The sequence below is a fragment of the Danio aesculapii genome, chromosome 24 (assembly GCF_903798145.1).
Source record: "Danio aesculapii chromosome 24, fDanAes4.1, whole genome shotgun sequence".
NCBI lineage: Eukaryota > Metazoa > Chordata > Actinopteri > Cypriniformes > Danionidae > Danio > Danio aesculapii.
Window position 1 is genome coordinate 6508075 of NC_079458.1, and position 21675 is coordinate 6529749.

Below are 21675 nucleotides of genomic sequence, written 5' to 3' on the forward strand. Positions count from 1 at the left end.
TCACATATAAGACACACAGCAAGATACAATGAAATTTGTTGAGTAGCTCTCAGAATTCAACAGCATTAAAGAAATATGAGAATAAACAAATAACAGAAATAACTGCATTCAACAATACATCAACAAGGTATATTCAGTTGAAATTGTAATTCTTTTTCAAATATTTCCCAAGTGCTGTTTAACAGATATTTATTTTCTGCTAAATTTTAAACATGATAGTTTTAATAACTCATTTCTGATAACTCTTTCTTTTGTCTTTGCCATGATGACAGTAAATAATATTTTACCAGTTATTTTGTAAGAAACTAGCATTGAGCTTAAAGTGCTAATTAGCTTAATTAGGCAAGTCATTATACAACAGTTGTTTGTTCAGTAGTTTTTCTTAAGGGGGATAATAATATTCACCTTAGCAGATTTTTATTTTTTAAATATGTATTATTAATTGCAGCCAAAATGAAAGAAATAAGATATTCTCCAGAAGATAAATGTAATTCAATTCAATTCAAGTTTATTTGTATAGTACTTTTTACAATAATTATTGTTTCAAAGCACCCTTATAAAAGGTTCACATTATTGCATTACAATCAAATTAACTTACATTTAATTGTAACTTTAATTTATTAGAAATATAAACATAAACCTGCAGTTTTATAGAATATACAGCGAGGAAAATAAGTATTGAACATGTCATGTTTTGTCCTGGGAATAATATTTCTAAATGAGCTGTTGACAAACCCAAACAATACAAACATACAGTAAAAACAAAACAAAGCAAAATCTTAAATATGAGTTATACAGTATGTATAAACAATGAAGTGACACAAGGAGAAAGTGCTGAACTACTGAAACGTATTTAATACTTGATATAAAAGGCTTTTTTGGTGACGGCAGCTTAAAGACGCCTCTCATATGGAAAATGAAGTCACATGCATTGATCAGGAGTGAGTTTTTCACAGAATTCAACAGAGTGTACAAATCTTGATTCTGTTCTGTGGGTCTCGTCTATCAAATCTGATCTTTATTTTGTATTTTCTATTGGATTCAAGTCAGGTGATTGGCTGGGCCATTCTACAGCTTGATTTTCTTTCTCTGAAAGCATTTGAGAGTATCCTTGGCTGTGTTTGGGATCATTGTCTTGCTGAAATGTCCACCCTGGTGTCATCTTCACCTCGTGCTAATGTTGATGTTGAACTGAAGCAGCGAATATTCATTTACTATGAGGAAGGGCAGAGGGTTGCTAAAGAACTACTGAGAGATTTCAGCTGCTGTCTGAGCTTTCACTGCCTTTCAAACTTTCCTTTCTTTATGTGTTCAATACTTTTTCCCTGTGTTGCTTCATTTTATTAACATAACTTAATTTGAAACTTGTTACATTTTTCATTGTAAAGGTGGATTTCTTTGGTTGTTATCAACATCCGTGGAGAATTAAGTCAACAGCACCTTCAGAAATATGTTTTCTGAGAAAAATGGTGACGTGTTCAATACCTATTTTCCCCGCTGTAGATGATGTCTATGTGTAAATGTTTAATGAAGTGTATTTGTGTATTAACTGTATGTATTGTCATAATGGGAAATACTGTGAAAAATGTCCCTGAAAAATAAGTTAAATATTATGAAAATAATTTTGCGTGGGTTTCCTCCGGGTGCTCTGGTTTCTCCCACAGTCTAAAGACACGCGGTATAGATGAATTGAATAAACTAAATTGGTCGTAGTGTATGTGTAGGTGTGAATGCAACAGTGTATGGGTGTTTCCCAATGCTGGGTTGCAGCTGGAAGGACATCCGCTGCGTAAAACACATGCTGGATAAGTTGGCGGTTCATTCCGCTGTAGCGGTCCCTGATTAAAAAAGGGGCTAACTCGTAAAGAAAATAAATGAATGGATGAAAATAACTGTATATGCTGTCTGATTGGATAGTGCAAACCAATATCGTAGATAATATTATTAATGCCTGAAAAAAGATAGGATTCTCTTTACTACCAAAATATAAAAAAATAAATGTAATATTGTGTGAGTAAAGTGAATACTGACTTGATCATTTACGTCTCTGTCCTGCCTCTCAAACTGGCGCATCTCTTTCACTAAAGGTTTGATTTGCTCGTCTTTCAGTGTTATTTTTTCGACAATCTCTTTCATTTCCATATGAAACGTCTCACACTGTGACTGCAGCTGCTGTAACTCACTCCTGTAAACACACAAAGAGAAACTGTGTCATTCCCTGTAGTCCACGTTCACATCTATTCAGATTACAGATGGAGAGAAAACTCTGATCAGTTCTGTCAGTTTTTCACGAACGTCTACACACTACAAAATATGCTTTTCCTCTTTTTGATTTGATTTTGGTCTTGTTTCTAGTTCAAATATCTTTAAACAAAATCTAAAAACATTATTTGAACTCACTGGCAGATTATTTTGCTTCTTTTAAGGAAAAAAAAACTCACTTCATTTTGATTTATTTAAATACAGTTTAAGTCAGAATTATTAGCCCCCCTGTTTTTTTCCCCCAATTTCTGTTTAACGGAGAGAAGATTTTTTTTACTACATTTCTAATCAAAATAGTTTTAATAACTCATTTCTAATAAATGATTTATTTTATCTTTGCCATGATGACAGTAAATAATATTTAACTAGATATTTTTTCAAGACACACTTCTATACAGCTTAAAGTGACATTTAAAGGCTTAACTAGGTTAACAAGGCAGGTTAGGGTAATTAGGCAAGTTATTGTATAACGATGGTTTGTTCTGTAGACTATCGAAAAAATATAGCTTAAAGGGGCTAATAATATTGACCTTAAAATGGCTTTTGAAAAATTTAAAACTGCTTTTATTCTAGCGGAAATAAAACAAATAAGACTTTCTCCAGAAGAATAAATATTATCAGACATACTGTGAAAATTTCCTTGCTCTGTTAAACACCATTTAGGAAAGAAAAAAAATTCAAAGAGGGGCTAATGATTCTGATTTCAACTGTATCTTTAAACAAATTTAAATCAAAAATTATTATTTAACCCCATTTACAGATTATTTTGCTTATTTTAAGCAAAGACTCAGTTTATTTGAACTTATTTTAATATCTTTAAACAAAATCAATAAACATTATTTGACCCCATCGATAGATTATTTAGCTTGTTTTAAGGAAAAAACTCATTAAATTTTGACTTATTATTTCTGAAAATAAGACAATTCTAAGAAAAAGTCAGACAAATGCTTCTTTATTTAATAATTTTTAGATATTTTTGCAGCGAATATCAGATATTAGATATTTATATATCTAAAAGACATATTTTTAGGATGTTTAGTTTGTTTTAACACCAAACCTTACAATTTAAATTTGACGATTTTTAACACGATACCCTAATTTGCTTTTTAAAGATTAAATATGAATCTAACAAATGAATATCCAACAAATATGAATCTAAAGCTGGACATTTTTGGAGATAAAACATGTTTTTTTTACTGTTTGACTTTCGATCACTAGAATCAAATCTGTTATCTTCTGATATATAAATATCTAATATCTGATTATACATATCTAATTCTGATAATAAACACCAAGACACAAAACTTACAATTCCATATATAAATTTATTGAATATCTAATATCTGATTATACATATCTAATTCTGATAATAAACACCAAGACACAAAACTTACAATTCCATATATAAATTTATTGAATATCTAATATCTGATTATAAATATCTAATTCTGATAATAAACACCAAGACACAAAACTTACAATTCCATAAATAAATTTATTGAATATCTAATATCTGATTATAAATATCTAATTCTGATAATAAACACCAAGACACAAAACTTACAATTCCATAAATAAATTTATTGAATTTTGATTTCACTGACAACCATAGACTCTGCAATTGTAGTAAATTAGAGAAATACATTTGAAGTAGATCAGTATTCTGTTTTATTATTATATTAACTAAACAAATCTTAGGATATAGGATATAACGATAGGATATAATAACAAATAACAAAGAAACATCACCTGTATTTATATTCAAAGCTTTTACATTTACTGTATGAAAATAAATGTAAGCTGCCATCTGCAACGCATGTATTCAAATTGACTATTATGTTTGTGTTTTAAAATAAAACTGTTCTAAAATATACACATTTTATACATTTTCTTTACACATATACATAAAATAAACTTAAAATATACACATTTAACAGTCATGTGGGTTTTATTTTAACAAAGCTATTTAATAACTATTTAATAGTAGCTCTAGTGTTAATATATTTATATGCATTTTGATTTAATAATTTATTAACAATATTTAATATGATAAATGTAATAATAAAAAAATCAGCTTAATGTGAAAATGTCAAACATGTAAACAAGGGTGATTTTACGCATTAATTGTTTTGCTTATGCAACATTAAGAAAAATAAAGCAATTCTGTTCAATGTCTGTTAGTAAATGAAGGACAAAAGTATGTTAAAATAGCATGAACTATGATTTACAGGCTGTCTTACATGAGTAAATCATGTAATAAAATGGTTATTTTTGTTCAACATATATTTGATCGTAATATTAAACCTTCCTAAAAAATGAAGGATTGTAGTTCGACTGAAAATGGCGTGAACAGTGTTTTACTGACACCTTCTGTTTGGTTTGATATAACATGAGTGAACTGAAAACATAAATGAAGAAAACGGACTCACTGTTTGTCACTTATATGATTTCGGATGATTTCCATTTCCTTGTTCATGTGCTCTTTCTCCATGTCTGCATTCATTTGCTCTGCTTTAAGCTCCTGATGAAGACTCTGGAGCTTCTGGGAGATGTCTGAAAAAGTCTCAATGGCCTAGAAAAACATTTGTGACATTGTTTATTAATATAACAGCCAGGCATGGTCTGAAATGAATATCATATTTCATAACAGAGCTCAATAGTGCAGTTTTAAAAGTAAAAAAAAAAACAGAACAGAAACTTCAGAGGTTATAAGATCAGTTAGTGGTTTTTTACTTTATGCTTATTTCAGCTTAAAATATGTATTTGGAAAAAAATATGAAAGTTACAATAATTATGAATAAAAAGATCCCATGTTTGCAGAACTTTTAAAAATTAATTTTAAGGCAACACAATACCAATGTTTTAACTCTGGATGAGATAAAAAATCAATACTTTTGGATTAACCTGGATTTTTTTATCACAACAAATTAAAACATCTGTTATCGAGACTATTTGTCATTTCCTGGAAAGCAAAAATGCTTTAAAATTATTACACATTTATACAATATAAACTGATAATTGAAAACACACATTTTGTTATGATGTGTATACACACACACACACACACACACACACATTGTATATATTAGGGCTGCACAATGTATTGTTTCAGCATCGATTTCGCTATGTGATCAATCACATTACTCACATTGCAGAATATGCAATTTTATGCGAGTCTATAAATTATGTATTATAGGCTATAATTTTCAGCAAAACAAAAAACTAAAACAAATTTGTTTTTCACGGCTAAGAAACTATATAGTTTGTAACTTTAATAATGATTAATTTTATTGAATAATTTTTATTATTCAATTACTATACCTGAATCCTGTTAGACTCGGAAAATGATAAAACATTGTTTATTTCAATTGTATCTAATATTTTTTAACTGCATTGATCTATGTATGTGAGTGGTTAATTGTATTTTAATCAGATGCACTTCTCTATAGAATCATCTCAACCAATCTAAAATGATTAATCCTTTCCAAACAGAGATATTAAAGTCATCTGCTGAAATGGTAATTATATTGCATATAATTATATATGTATATATATATATATATATATATAAATATTTATCACAGAATAACAAAATATTGCAATGATTTTTCCATATATTGTACCATATACATACACACAGTGCTCAGCATATTAAATTTTTCATTTAAATTAATATTTTCTATAGGAAACTTAACAGTATTATATTTGTGCATATACATTAGACTGGTCGGTAGTACTGAACCCAAATCTGGAGATAATCTAACAAAATAACTTATGATAATGGTCCAAAAACTAGTACAGTCAAATTTATATGTCAGGGAAAAATATTAAATAAAACATTCAAGAGAAACAAAAAACAAAACAATTCTAAACTTTTGTCGAAATTTTGTAGTTTGTCATTTTTTTCTTCAATATTTTGTATGAATTGGAATGTATTTTCTTTCTATTTCTAAAGATGTTTTATGACTAAAATATTATTTTATTAAATATATCCATTTAATAAATCTGCTTTGTTCAAATGCACCAAAATATATAACCGATGTTCACTGAGAAATGGATACAAATATTAATTTCCGAAATGGGGTGTACTCAGTTATGCTCAGCACTATATGTATATTTACATATTTATATATATATTATCATCATTTGAGTCAAGTTCCACAATGAATCAAAATGAAAATTATAGCTAAATATGAATCAAATGACAAAATTACTACAGACGACAAAAATGAACTAATAAAATATTGAAAAATTATAAGCTTATTAACAATCCAAAAGGACTTTGCTCTCTTTATCAAAGAATTGCATTAACATTATAAATACATAAAGAGGAAAAATCATCCCTGGGGAAACTGGGTGCTCACCCTTGCACTCAATCTAGCACAATTTGAACTCCTTTAGTCAGGCCGACGTCCCTCTTTCTTCTTTGGGTTGTGTCTTATTGATTCTCGGGCCTCTAAACAAGCCAGCAAACAGGCATTAGAGTAAACACACACACACCTCGGCCAGTGCAGTTTGGATCTGCTGGATGATTTCTCTCTCCAGCTGGAGTCTGTGGTGCGCGAGCGGGCCATGTTTCCTCATGAAATCGATCTCCTCCTTCAGCCGTAGGTTCAGCACCTCCGCCAGGGTCAGTCTGTCTCTCACCTGCGGCCGCTGATCTCTGCTCATTTTCAGCTGCAATGTCAGTTCAGCGAGGTCTGTGCTGCAGGCTTCACGCTCTGACGGTGCAAACAGAACATAGACAGGTGAAAAAAGTCAAGGACGGGCCGCTGTTTTTGGTGAATGCACTTTTTTAAAGATCCCGTAACCATTTTTTTAGGGTTTTAGTCCATGTTTGCTAGGTTGTTAAGAGTTATTTAGGTGCTTGTGCACTCCTAAAAGTTAAAACAAGTTTTTTATTATTATTTAAATGCATACAGTATGACTAAATGTGCAGTCCTGCTCTTCCCAGGAAATAGATAATGTTTTTGTTTGTATTATTGAATATAAATGTTTATTATGTTTATAAATGCTACATATAAAATCTCTTCCACCTAATAGCAACCTTAGTTTACTAATAATTTGTATTTTTTTCATTTTCATAATTTAATTTGGGAAGTAAATTAAGCCTATTGCACTATGAAAAATGTTTTGCTGCCTTAATTTTTTTAGTTAAATCAAATGAACTAAAAATATTAAGTTAAACTTTGTATATGTCACGTGTCCAGTGTTTTGGTGTGTTCATGTAGTTTCCGTGTTTATGTCATGTAATCTTCCCCATGTTTCCATGCTCTATGTTTGTTTGTTTAGATCATGTGACCCCTTTGTTTTGTTTATTATTGAGTTCCACCTGTGTTCACCTCTGTGTGTATGCAGTGTGATTATGTCCTGTGTATTTATATCCCTGTGTTTAGTTCGTTTCTTGTCTGGTATTATATTGTCATTCCTTGATGTCTCTCCTGCATGTATATGTTCCAGTTCCTGTAGTAAGTGTCTTTGTTAATAAATACTTGTTTTTATAACTCCTGCGATCCAGTGCGTCTCTTTAGTAGAGAGTGAAATGTGACAGTATAACTTCAAAAATTTAGTTGAAGTCTGATTAACTTATTACAATAGGTTAAAGCAAGATTGAAATATTTGTTGTCTTGACTTTTTGTCATGACATTTTTTACAGTGTGGCTTTATTAGCAACGAACAAAACTGGTTCATGCTAATTGATTTATATTTTATATTTCATGTTTTCGTTTTATTTTGCTTTTATTAACAAAAAATATGTTACAAAAACTACTAAAGCAATAATTAACACTACAAAATATTAAGACATGAAATCAAATAATTAAAAAGACAACAAAAAACAGAACAATGTGTAATAATAATTTTAATCGCAACCAAAATTTTTTAGTTATTTGGTTGATGTTTTTTATATTTTTCTTTCCAATAGTGCAATTAATGTAATTGATTATTAATATTTTTGGATTTAATTAACAATAACTACACTGTAACTAAGACAAAACTAAACAATTCTAACTAATACATATTTATATTATAATAAATATATGTATATATATATATATATATATATATATATATATATATATATATATATATATATATATATATATATATATATATATAGGTGGCGCGTTGTTGGTGTGGGTTTCCTCCGGGTGCTCTGGTTTCCCCCAAAAGTCCAAAGACATGCGCTTTAGGTGAAGTGAGTAAGCTAAATTGTCTGTAGTGTGTATGTGTGAATGAGTGTGTTTGGATGTTTCCCAGTGATGGGTTGTAGCTGGAAGGGCATCCGCTGCGTAAAACATATTTGTTGGATAAGTTGGAGGTTCATTCTGCTGTGGCGACCCCTGAATAATAAAGGGACTAAGCACGCAGTACATGTTCAACAAATAGTTTTGTTTGAAATCATCTAAATCGCAATGTCAGCGCGCTCAGAAATAACAGTTTATTTGCAAAAGCCGCTAAACGCAATTTGCCTTTGACAGTAAAAGCCGCTATATCCCGATAACCAAAAAGAAGGCGTGAATCGAATCATATGTTTTCAATGTAGCAGCATGCTGATACGCCGGCTTTAAGAGGAGAGTGTTTTATTCCTCTTTTGATTTCGATTTTAAAAGATGGAGTTTGATGAGGTACATGAGTCTGTCCGACTGTATATTGAGCTTTTTTAATAAATGTACTAAATAATTGTAAATAGTTTGTAGCTTATACTCTTGTAATACAATTTAATAGTATAGATTAGAATAGAATAGAATAGCATAGCATAGTATAGTATAGAGTGGAATAGTATAGTATAGTATAGTATAGTATAGTATAGTATAGTATAGTATAGTATAGTATAGTATAGTATAGTATAGAACTGTATAGAACTGTATAAAACTGTATAGAATAGAATAGTATAGAACAGAATAGTACAGAATTGAATAGTATAGTATAGAATAGTATAGTACAGAATAGTACAGAATAAATTTGTATAGTATAAAATAGTATAGAATAGTATAGTATAGAATAGAATAGTATAGAATATAGTATAGAACTGTATAGAATAGAATAGTATAGAACAGAATAGTACAGAATAGAATAGTATAGTATAGAATAGTACAGATTAGATTTGTATAGTATAGTATAAAATAGTATAGTATAGTAAAGTATAGAATAGTATAGAATGTAGTATAGTATAGTATATAATAGTATAAAATAGAATAATACAGTGTAGTATAGTATATTATATTATAGTATAGTATAGTATAGTGTAGTATAGTACAGTACAGTACAGTACAGGATAGCATAGCATAGCATAGTATAGTATAGTATAGTATAGTATAGTATAGTATAGTATAGTATAGTATAGTATAGTATAGAATTGTATAGTATAGTATAGAATACAATTGAATACAATTGAACAGAACAGTATAGCATAGTATAGAATAATATAGTGTAGTATAGAATATAATAGTATAGTATAGTATAGAATAGTATAAAACAGATTAGTATAGTGTAGTATAGAAAAGAATAGTATAGAAATAATAGCATAGAATAGTATAGTATAGAATAGTATAGTATAGAATACTGTAGAATAGAATAGTGTAGAATAGTATAGTATAGAATAGTATAGTATAGAAACTGTCAACACCTATTACAATCATAATTGCTATCCAGTCTGACCTTTCTTCATTTCAACAGGAAACTCGTTCTGCTTCCAGACGCAAAGACTGTTCAGCTTCTCCAAAAGTTTCTTGGCTTTCTCCTTTTCTTCCAGTAAGGCTTTCTCTGCATCTTTCCTGTCCTGTTCCAGACGCTCCACCAAACTCATCACCTCCATCAGGACGTCTGCAGTCTCTGTCCACATCCCGCTCTCTGTGTACAATACATTCATTCATTCATTCATTCATTTTCCTTTGGCTTAGTCTCTATTTCAGAGGTCGCCACAGCGGAATGAACCGCCGTGCATAACAGTGTGACAGATGTTAAAGTTTGCTGAAATACCCCATTTAGTAAAGGCCCTATTTATTTAGATAACACTTTATATAATACAAAGCACATTACTAACAATAAAACTAAATATAGTTTCTAAAAAAGTATTAGGTATTAAAAATAGGAACGTTCACAGCAAGACTAATAATAATAATAATATTAATAATAATAACAGCACAGAGAAATTCAAATTTTATAAAAAATAATTATTGGAACTTGTATTATACTTATTATACTATATTAATATGCTGGAAATTACACTGAAAGCAGTGTAAAATGTATTTACATCAGCAAATGACAAAACCAAATAATATATTGCACTGGTGTGGACACTAATACAGTTATAGGTCTCATTATTGGTGCACACAAGAATTTATGGCTAATTAATTAGGGTTACCACATGTAAAATGCATCAATTATAAAATCCAACTAAACAGTGATGTAATGTAAAATAACTTTATTAAACCCCATATAGGGAACATGATTTGCAATATTGTCTTCTTCGGGTGTTTAACACATAACATAGGGCATCATAATACAACTCACATAGAAGATTTATATTAAAAAAACAACAATAGACCAGCTGATTTCATAGTTGATTTCTATTTGAAAATCATATTGCTTGTGGGATAAAGGAAAACTTTCCGCTGTTTTTTAAAATCTGAGCTACCTCAGTCTTTGTCCTAATGGCAATAATTCAAGTGCAGAGATGAGAGGATGTTTGAATCAGACATGATTCTTTCTGCCTTCCCTTATGCAGCTAAACAGGAAGGCAATAGTTTATATTTTTGTTAATTTTTTATGTTGGTTCAGTTCAGTTCAATAACAGTGTTAATGCTGATGTAATGTTAGCCCATGTCCACACTACTTTTTTTTCGTTTAAAAACGAATTTTTTCTCTCTCTCCCTTCCGTCCACATTGAGACGGCGTTCTTGGGAAAGGAAAAGGAATTTTTTTGAAAATGCTGTCCAAAGTGGGAAATTCTGAAAAGGGCCATTTATGTATTGCAGTGTGGACTGTGAAAACTTTCTAAAATTATGACACATTTTTGTTATGTGATGCAGTCATGTGACCCATTCAGATCAATAATGAAAACATATCTTTTTGAAAACGCTGTCTAAAGTTGATCAATTTGAAAATGCCATTTTCATGTTGCAGTGTGGACTGTAAAAATGGAGGCTTTGAAAGCAATGGCACATGTTAGTCATGTGATGCAGTCATGTGACCAGTTCAGCTAACATGGTGGACTACATTGTAAAGTGGATGTTTTGAATGCTGTCCATTTTGACAACTTTATTAAAGAGCCCCTATTATGAGTTTTTGAAAATGACCTTCTATGTAGTGTGTAACTCTAAGTGAAGTGAAATATCCAGCGAAAGCTTAAATCTGAAAGTGCACAGTGTTTAAAACTATTGATTCATTTATAAAAGAGTCGACTCATAGTGCTTTATAAGAATCGTCTTGATAACGAGTCTTTAGCCGTTACAGCGTGACGTCGATACGAAACTTAAGCCCCTCCCAATTGTTGCGTGCACAAACCCGGGAAAATTGAAATCTGTGGCCCCGCCCACAAACACAGTAGCAAAGAAAAAGAGGAAGACAAACACTGTAGCAGATCCCAGTTGAATCAAGTCGTGAAGACGCTGTGCTCAGCTTGATATTACTGGAAGTGTGAGGGGAAAGTTAGTGTTATTTTTTCTACCCATAGATGAAACTTTGAAGAGTCAGTGGTTGAGGTTTATTTTTGCAAAAATACCTCAGCATTATAGCCCTCATTTTTCTGACGAGTGCTTCAGCAACCTACACGCCGTTTGTTAAAGGAAGGATCAGAAAAGACTATTGATGTGTGGGACTTTGTCAGAGCTCGACGGGAACTTTACAGTACACAGTTCATGGACCAGTTTCGTCCTACATTTCACAAGTGTAAGTAAGTGCAATTAAAATGGTTGCCTCCTTGTTTTTTCTAGCTTGAAAATGATGTATGTAATTGTGTTTTGTTACTTGTAAACGCTTGTACTGTATCAGGTTAATTCTTCATATTCTCATATCGCGTTTAAAGCCACGTTGAAAACGCGCCGCGTGCAGCTTTGTTTACGGATTTAAATGCATTAGTGAGCTCGTGTTCCACTGCCGTTTGTCGTTGCTTTGGCCATCGTCAGCTGATACTGCACACGTGCAGCGGTCAAGGTTCAAAATAGTTCAGCTTTTGCCACTGTGTGGATTAATATTGAGTGTGTGTCATGGTTAAGAATAGAGAAATATGCTGGTGTTTAACTGCACTGCTTTAACGCAGTCCTGTATTGGGCTCACACACATACCTGCCAACATTTGTCCATGAAAATCCGGGAGACCAGGGGGAGGGCAAGGTTCGGGGTTGAGGTGTCTGAATAACACTGAAGAGGTGGGGGGGGGGGGGATTGGTCCCCCCCCGCCGAATGACTGTACATGAATGACTGCACTTCGAATGACTCCTCTTTCAAGCTCCTGAAGCTTCCAGATGACACCACACTTATCGACCTCATTCAGGACGGTGACAAGTCTGCTTACAGGAGGTTAAGGAGTTGACTGTCTGGTGCAGTCATAACAACCTGAAGCTCAACACGCTCAAAACAGTGGACATGATAGTGGACTTCAGGAGAAACCCCCCTGCTCTCCCCCCACTGAGCATTATGAACAGCATTGTGGCAGCAGTGGAGTCATTCAGGTTCCTGGCCACCACCATCTCTCAGGACCTGAAGTGGGACACTCACATTGACTCCATTGTCAAAAAAGCTCAACAAAGGCTGTACTTTCTTCATCAGCTAAGGAAGTTTTACCTTCCAAAGGAGCTGCTGAAACAGTTCTACACCTCCATCATTGAATCAGTCATCTGCACGTCAATAACTGTCTGGTTTAGCTCAGCTACCAAATCCGACCTCCGAAGACTATGTCGAATAATTCGGACTGCTGAGCGAATCATTGGCACAACCCTCCCTACTCTCTGAGAACTGTACTTATCCAGAGCGAGCAGAAGGGCTGCCAAAATCACTCTGGACCCCTCACACCCAGCACACTGTCTCTTTGAACTTTTACCTTCTGGTCGACGCTACAGAGCACTGCGCACCAGAACAGCCCGACACAGAAACAGTTTCTTCCCTCAGGCAATCCATCTCATGAACACTTGATGATAATAATTGTGGAACCAACATCACTACTTGCTATACACTTTTATACACATATACACTTATTTAACAACACACTTCACATGCCAATTTGCACATAACAGCTGCACATATAACGTTGTATATAGTAATATAGCTGTACATACACTTGTCAATTTGTATATTTGCATTCACTACTTACTACTATTTTTAAATATATTTATTATCTGTTTTTTGTCCTGTCTCTGTAATCCTGTTGCACTGTAGAAGCTCTGTCACCAAAACAAATTCCTCGTATGTGTGAATATACCTGGCAATAAAGCTCTTTTTGATTCTGATTCTGGTTATAACAACATGGGAGGGTGGCAGGAGATGGGTCTGACATACGGAAGACTACCGGGAAAAACAGGAGTGTTGGCAGGTATGCCTTGTAGAGGTACACTCTACACTCTGACTACTTCAGTATTGTTAATAAGCTGTGGTGGGCATTTCACTCTGTCTTACGCTGAATGCAGTCAACCAATCACAACAGGCTGTCATCAGTCCAATCAGCGCAGATTAGCTTCACGCTAAGGAGGGATTTGGGAAAAAATGAATCGCTAAACAAATCATATGGGAGTCGCTGGGATAATTAGGTAAAAATAAATGCATATTATAAGACAATGAAAGTGTTTTTTGACCTTGCATGCATATCAGCCTGTTGTTGGAGACCCTTACAACCAAAATGTGACCCTTTTTAATGTATAATAGGGGCTCTTTAAAGATTAATATCAGTTTCTACATGCTTCATATTGATTTTCTTCAAAGGACACGAAATGTTTACTGGAATCTATTGTTACAGTAGCGGAAGTTGCGACATTTTGTCTTACATTTGTGTGCATGCGCAGTACACGAACAAAAGCATTTTCAGTCATTTTATTGTGGATGACGGGAATGAATTGAAAATGATAGTGTGGACATGGAGCGCTTTTAGACGAAATGCCATTTTTTAATTTATCCGAATTACTGTAGACATAGTGTGATTATTCAGCTCTATTCAGTCCAAGTTTCATAATATTAATGTATATAGTCTTTTGAACTTTCCTAATGCAAAAAAAATTAGGTGCACATTGCACCAAAATATTGCAAATGGGAATAAAAATGGGAAGACTGTCATTACCTTGTGCATTAAGCCCCATGCCTTCAACACACAGATCTGTGCTTCCTTCTGCATTTCTGCCTTCAGTAGAATCGCATCTAAAACACAAATGCAAAATACAGCATTTATTTAGCTAGTCTTTAATAGTAATGTATTATTAATTGAATGGAAACTATTGTCTTATGATATGTTACAGAGGCCATATCCTGTATTATGCATAAACCCATACAGACTGCTGACTGTAAGATTTATCTTACAGGAAAATGGTTACTATTGATGTATGTGATGTGGAAAATCTATAATGCTTTATGGCTCACTTCCAAATGATCCTGTGGCTGTTTTCATGTGCAGTTTCATGCTGAGCATTATCACCCTACAAGTTAAGAAACATTCGTTATTCATTCATAAGGCCGAAAAACTAAAAAAGCACCCCACCCCAATTTTTAGATATCATATTTCAACATTTTTAATGTGTTTTATCAATGTGAAATTGAAATTCACAAACCTTTTACAACAAATTAACCATATCTGTGATCACACTCTAATATTTTAGCCAATTTTCTGACTATTTCAAGAGTTCACACTTAGCTGATGATTGATAATAGAGCTTATTTGCATGCTGTACCGGGAGAAAGCCCTGAGCTTATGAGATCCTTGAGCCCTGGGCTCCCTTCCATTAGCAGGGGGAGAGGGGAGTTTGAGCTCAGGTAGATCTCGAAGATCTCTGGCTCTTCATCCAACGATGCTTAAAAACGCCATTAAACCCTCAAAGAAAGAGCATTTTTTCCCCTTCCCCGGATGTGACAGCCCGAACACTGACAGTCTGGGGCGCTATGCCTTCCAGCTCACAGGATCGGTGCACTTTGCTAGTGGTTCGTAAGGTGTGGGAGGACGGTCTCCCTTCTCTCACACTTCCAGCCCCTCCTCCGGAGCCGGGGTGCTAGGTGGGAGTGAATCTCTTACCTCCAGCTCTTCCGTGGGACCCCAGCGCTCCCCGGATCAGCACTCCCACTCCGCGCTGCCCCACTGCTGGTACATCAGCGGTTGTAGCAATGAAGCCATTAGCAAGAGCTCTGCCTGCCTGGTTAGTGCAGGCCAGCCCCTTTGCTGTGGCTCATATGCACAATCAGACTCGGCTATGCGATTCAATTCGTGAAATGGCCATCCAAGTTCACTGGTGTTTATTTCATCAGGGTCAGCCCTCTGTCCACCCCTGTCTTGCAAGAGGAGATTGTGGAGGATCTCGACGCCAGAAAAAACAACAGGTGAGAGGTTTTTTTTTGTGGCTGGGGAGGGGAGTTTATTGACTCCTGTGGGAGTTGAAGCTCTGTCTAACTCCTGCGGAAGTCAGAGCTGCGGGGGCATTAAGAATGGGGGGGCGGTTAAGAATCCTGCGGGAGGTGGCCGAGACAAAACTCGAAGGTCATTTTAGGCACTCCTGCAGTAGTTAGAGCTGGGTGTTGAGGGCCTATGTGAAAAGAGAAAGAGTAGCGGAGAAACTCAACACTAGAAGGAAGATAGTGTAGCAAAGAAACTCAACGATGAATGAGAAGGGGGGTATAGTATAGTATAGAATAGTATAGTGTAGTATAGTATAGTATAGTATAGTATAGTATAGTATAGTATAGTATAGAATAGAATAGTATAGTATAATATAGTATAGTATAGTATAGTATAGTATAGTATAGTATAGTATAGTATAGTATAGTATTGTATAGTATAGTATAGTATAGTGTATTGTAGTATAGTATAATATAGTATAGTATAATATAGTATAGAATAGTATAGTATAGTATAGTATAGTATAGTATAGTATAGTATAGTATAGTATAGTATAGTATAGTATAGAATAGAATAGTATAGTATAGAATAGTATAGTATAGTATAATATAGTACAGTATAGTATAGTATAGTATAGTATAGTATAGTACAGTACAGTATAGTACAGTACAGTACAGTACAGTATAGTATAGTACAGTATAGTATAGTATAGTATAGAATAGTATAGTATAGTATAGTATAGTATAGTATAGAATAGAATAGAATAGTATAGAATAGTATATTATAGTATAGTATAGTATAGTATAGTATAGTATAGTATAGTATAGTATAGTATAGTATAGTATAGTATAGAATAGAATAGTATAGAATAGTATAGTATAGTATAGTATAGTATAGTATAGTATAGTATAGAATAGTATAGTATAGTATAGTATAGTATAGTATAGAATAGAATAGAATAGAATCGTATAGTATAGAATAGTATGGTATAGTATAAAATAGTATAGAATAGTACAGTGATGAATCCTGCAGGAGTCGAAGCTCAGAGCGACCCCTGCTGAGGGTTAGAGTCAAGGGGGGGCTGGGATCTTAGCAAGAGACAGGAAAGGGGAGGGGGCAATGAGGGCTCTTGCTAGAGCATGACTGTGAAGGGGTGGGTGGGGAATGGGGATGGTGAGACTCTTGCGGGTATATGATGGGGAAGTGGAGTTTAGCTTGCGCTTGAAATTTTAGAAGGAAGAGAATGTAAGAAGCTAGTTAAGGGGCTCCAAATCTAGAAAGAGGAGGAACAGGAGGAAATTGCAGAGTCGTGCTCATGCCCTTGAACTCGGGTTGGTGGAAGACGGCTGGAGAGGATCAGCTGAGCTTCCTTGAGGTGGCATTGACTAAGGCGAATGCAGGATTTGAAGGCGTCAGAGGACCGGGTCTGGATCTGTTGTTAAGAGAGCCCATTCCGGGCTGCTGTGGTGGCTGCTCCTATTATAAATGAATGGCTAGACAATGGTTCTGGGGCGAAGCCTGGAAGGCGGATTATAGTTCTTTTAACTATACTCCCCCGTGTGGGGAAGGCAATTAGGATACCTTTGATAAAGAGGGTGGTTTGGGAATTAGAAATGGCGTCTGAAGGGGACCCGTGGATCAATTTGTGAAAGAATTGGATCCCTCTGAAGTAGCTTTGTTTGAGCTGTCTTGTATGATTTTTTTTTAAAGCGTGAAGATGGGAAATTAATGAGGTGATACAGAGGAAGGAAAAATCTGTGAAAGGTGTTTTATAGCAGGAGTAAAGGTGTTTGAATGAACTCCATGCAGGAGGTATGACTGAAGGGTTCTAGGGGCAACCCTGAGGGATATGGAAGTTACGCAGAGGTGATGTGAGGAGAGGTTTATGGCAATATCATATCTAAATAATGAGGGACAGGTGTTGAATGAGGGTCCGCTTCTGGGAACAGCTGCCATAATCTCTGAAGTTAGAAATTATCTGATTGGTGAATCAATCGTAAGCTAATGCGGGACCAGCCATGAACAATCATAAGCATGTGATCCTCTTGAAATTAATTTATAAACTTTTTTATCACTAATTGAAGAAGCTTATGTAGTGAGCAGGCACAAGTACCACACATGAACATTAAGTATATGATTATGTAATTGGTGAACTATACTGATTTATTCTCTAAGCCCATGTTCAACCACTTTAAAGTACATTTTAGGAAAATATATCAGGTTTAAGTTTTTGTTATTCTTGTTGTAGTTGCATGGTTGTATCAGCAGCATGCTTCATTTGTGGCACATCTAAACAGTAAATCAAGTTGGAATAATTCAACCTTTTTAACAGTAATTTAGCAATAACAATGGAATAGAAACACTTAGGCCCAATCCCAATTCTACTTTTTAATTGAATCTCTGACTCCCGCTCTTCTTCATCTCTGACTGGTCATTATTGTGTAAAAACTATAAAATATCCCTACAATTGTAAACACTGACAATTTTACATAACACAACACAAGTGACAATTAGTACATGTAAACATAGCCATTGTCTGTTTTTCATTAAAAACAGCACCATCACATTACATTTTCATTACATATAAATATATTTGTAAAAGATGCAGACAGAACTAAAGGGTGACCAGTAGAACTGATACATTGAAAAAAAAAAAAACTGCAAAAAAGGCCACTTCTGAGTTAAAGAACAAAGTGTGCATGTGCTCTTTATTTACTCCTATCTGTGCATGTGCGTGGCTCAGTGTTTTTGTGAAGCATTCAGATGGTCATTTATTGGTTTGTGTAATTTTCTTTAGATTGTTTATTAAGGTGTATTTCTTTAAACAGACTGTTTCTATTACAATTTTGTTGGATGTAAATGTATATGTTGTGCTGAATGTAATTTTATTTTGTGTACAATATGTGTGTTTTTTGTCTATTACAGGCCTTGTGTACTGTTAATGGTGTAACCACGTTAAGTGCAATGGTGCTTGTATTCACTTTTCTCTCTGTGTGAGTGCATAAGTGTGTGGTGGTCTGCACGAGTGTAATCTTTAGGCTCTTTACTTCAGCTATAGCCTAGCTTTGCTGTTGGAGAGCCCCTAGATTCATTTTGTTTTGTTCTTCTTCTTTGATAAATGATGTCATATTGTCAGTGAATTTATTTATTTTGAAACTTACAGATTGTGTGCATTGTATCCCACATATTTTGGATTTGAAAACTTTGAAAAGCCATGGAAAATGTGAGCTTTATTAAAAGAATTGTACGTTTTGTACAGATGAAAGTACAAACTGGCACATGCAGAGAGGTAATGAACATACACATGGAGTCCTGCATTCTGCTATTCTCTTTTATTCTCAAATAATAACTGAAAAAGTAGAAAAATCCAAGGAATATGAGCTTTATTCAAAGAATTTTACATGAGCAGAACAGTTGAAATCTCAAACTGGTACATGCAGAGAGGTAATGAACATAAATATGGGTCCTGCTTCACACTTTTCTCTTTAATAATAATGCCACTGTCGTGAGGGGGCATGAGTAGATGGACCACATAGGGGAAGAGAACCTGTTTCTAAAAATTTGGTCAGTCAAAAACATCATCAACACCTGAATCTATAGCGTGATTGCCATGGAGAGATGACATTTAAATGGCAGTTAAAGAAGGACACAGGAGAGAGACAGCAGGCCACGAGAACTAACTCATGGTGCTTTTTTCCGTTTTTTTAAGAGTAAATTTAGTTTTATGACCCCCACCTCCCACACTGAAACCCCTCTCAGAGGGGCACTCATTGCAAGAATCAAGAGGTATTTTCTCACCAGACTGCCTAATTGGATTGGGTGTTTGTGGCACAGAAGAAAGTGAAAAGGGGGGAGATTTGTGGACAAAGAGCGGGTAGGTATGGAGGAAACTGAAAAGTGGGGGAGGTGGAGTGGAGTCGCAGATGAAAGTGAAGAGCCTGTGCAAGGCCAGAGAGGATGTGGACCAGGTTCTGCTTGTTATACCCCCGTGGTCCCACCAGACCTGGGTTTCCAAAATCATACTCCTCGTGACGGCCTCTCCCTAGTGAATTCCCCTAAGAAAGAGCCAACTTTGTTATGGAGGGGCAACCTCCGACACTCGCACCCAGATCTCTGGATATGGACCATATCTGGTCCACAGATTTGGCATGGAAGACTTAGGTGACCTACCGTCTGGGTGGTTAACACCATAACTCAAGGCTAGAGCACCCTCAATAAGGTATGCCTTGCCCTGCAGTGGAGTCTATTTGCTGAGTGGTTCACTTCTTTCTGAGAAGACTCTCGGACATAACAGATCAGTCTTGTGTATCTTTTCTTCGGGATAAACTGAAGCTGAGGCTGTCACCCTCCACACAGCGGATGGCAGCGTGCTGCAAAAGCATTTCTTTATCATCCGGTTCCTCACACGCACAAAGTGATTAAGTCCATCCTGCCCCCCCCCCTTTTTTTCCCCTTTGGGATTTCTCTGTAGTCTTAGCCGGTTTGCAGCAACATCAGTTCAAGCCTTTTGACTCAGTATCTTTAAGATTTCTGTCCAGGAAGACAGCTCTGCTGGTTGAGTTGAAGTTGATCAAGATGGTCATGGATCTGGAGGTATTATTGGTAATTAAATCGTGCCGAGAACCAGCTATGTGTCCTACCACGCCCCTTTCAAGACCAGGTAGTGAACTTGCAAGCACTGGCTGCGGAGGAGGCAGACCCAGCTCTTCACTCCTGTGTCCTGATTGCACGTGTTTTTTATGGACCGCACTTAAAGCATAAGCCTCTAAGCAGCTCTTCTTCTGTTATTGTCGGCAGAAGGGAAGTGCCATGTAAAGCAGAGGTTGGCCCACTGGATAGTGGATGCCATTGCCCTCATATATCATAGCCAGGGCGAATCATGTCCCCCAGGAGTGAAAGCTTACTCAACAAAATGTGTTGCCACCTCTAGGGCGTTAGCACATGGTGCCTCTCTAGCAGTCATCTGTAGAGCTTCTGGTTGGGTGACACGTAACACATTCACAAGATTTTACAATCTTAGAGTTGATCTTAGTTTCCTCTAGGTTGCTGGGTAGTACTACATTCTGGGGATCTGTGCTAGTTATGTGTGATCCCCGCTTGCTTATCCCATATCCCATATATATCCCTCAACATCTTTATGTATTTTCCTAAAGAAAACTTTCTGCCACCTGCTGTTAACCAAGAACACGTATTAGTTTTGTTCTGCTAGATACTCTTCTTAAGGCTAAGCTTTTTATTGATAACAGAAAAGCTTCCTGATCCCAAATAAATTATTTTGTCATATTTAGGACATTTATGTAGACATAACAGTACACATGAAGGTTTTAAAATCTGAGCAATTGTCATGTTAGGCGATGTTTTCTCATTAAAATCATACTATTTCCTAATAATTCCATAGAATGCCTAAGCATAATAGGGCTTACCAATATGGCGGTACGGTGGGTTTGGCATGGGACAATAACCGGTTTTAAGGTTTACCACGGTTTGGAAAATTCAGTTTTAAAACCACTAAAATTTTCTGTTAAATCGTTCCTAAGGTATATAAGTTTTTTCCCCTAACTTTAATTTATTTATTTAGGCCAAACAGTATCTCCAGCAGTATAGGACCCTCCACAGCAAAAGCTACTGGTCAGCCCATGATTCAGCAAACATTTGAAAAACATATGAAAACTTATGCACCAACATCCAGGCATGCTAATGCTATAGACCTGAACAGTGCATTATAGCATTCTATAGGGAAAAAGCTAACAATATTGTGAAACTGTGATATTTTTATCCAAGGTTCTTGTACCATCAGAAACTTATGCCGGCCCATGCCTAGTGGCTTCGCTTTATTTGATGTAGTGAGCAATCCAGTTCTCTATATACACCAGTGGTCGTAATCCA

The 21675-nt window shown here is 35.0% G+C and overlaps 1 protein-coding gene across 1 annotated transcript in view; it reads right to left on the reverse strand.

Moving 5' to 3' along the window:
- LOC130218556 (coiled-coil domain-containing protein 178) overlaps window positions 1-14876 on the reverse strand; it is a 59155-nt gene extending 44279 nt beyond the window's left edge. The window contains exons 1-6 of the mRNA XM_056450770.1: window positions 14826-14876; window positions 14530-14606; window positions 9922-10113; window positions 6763-6983; window positions 4692-4834; window positions 2032-2185 (exon numbers count right to left, since the gene is read on the reverse strand). Of these exons, the coding sequence (XP_056306745.1) occupies window positions 2032-2185; window positions 4692-4834; window positions 6763-6983; window positions 9922-10113; window positions 14530-14548 (729 nt within the window). The 5' untranslated portion in view covers window positions 14549-14606; window positions 14826-14876. The remainder of the gene's footprint in view (window positions 1-2031; window positions 2186-4691; window positions 4835-6762; window positions 6984-9921; window positions 10114-14529; window positions 14607-14825) is intronic.
- Between the last annotated feature and the right edge of the window lie 6799 nt (window positions 14877-21675).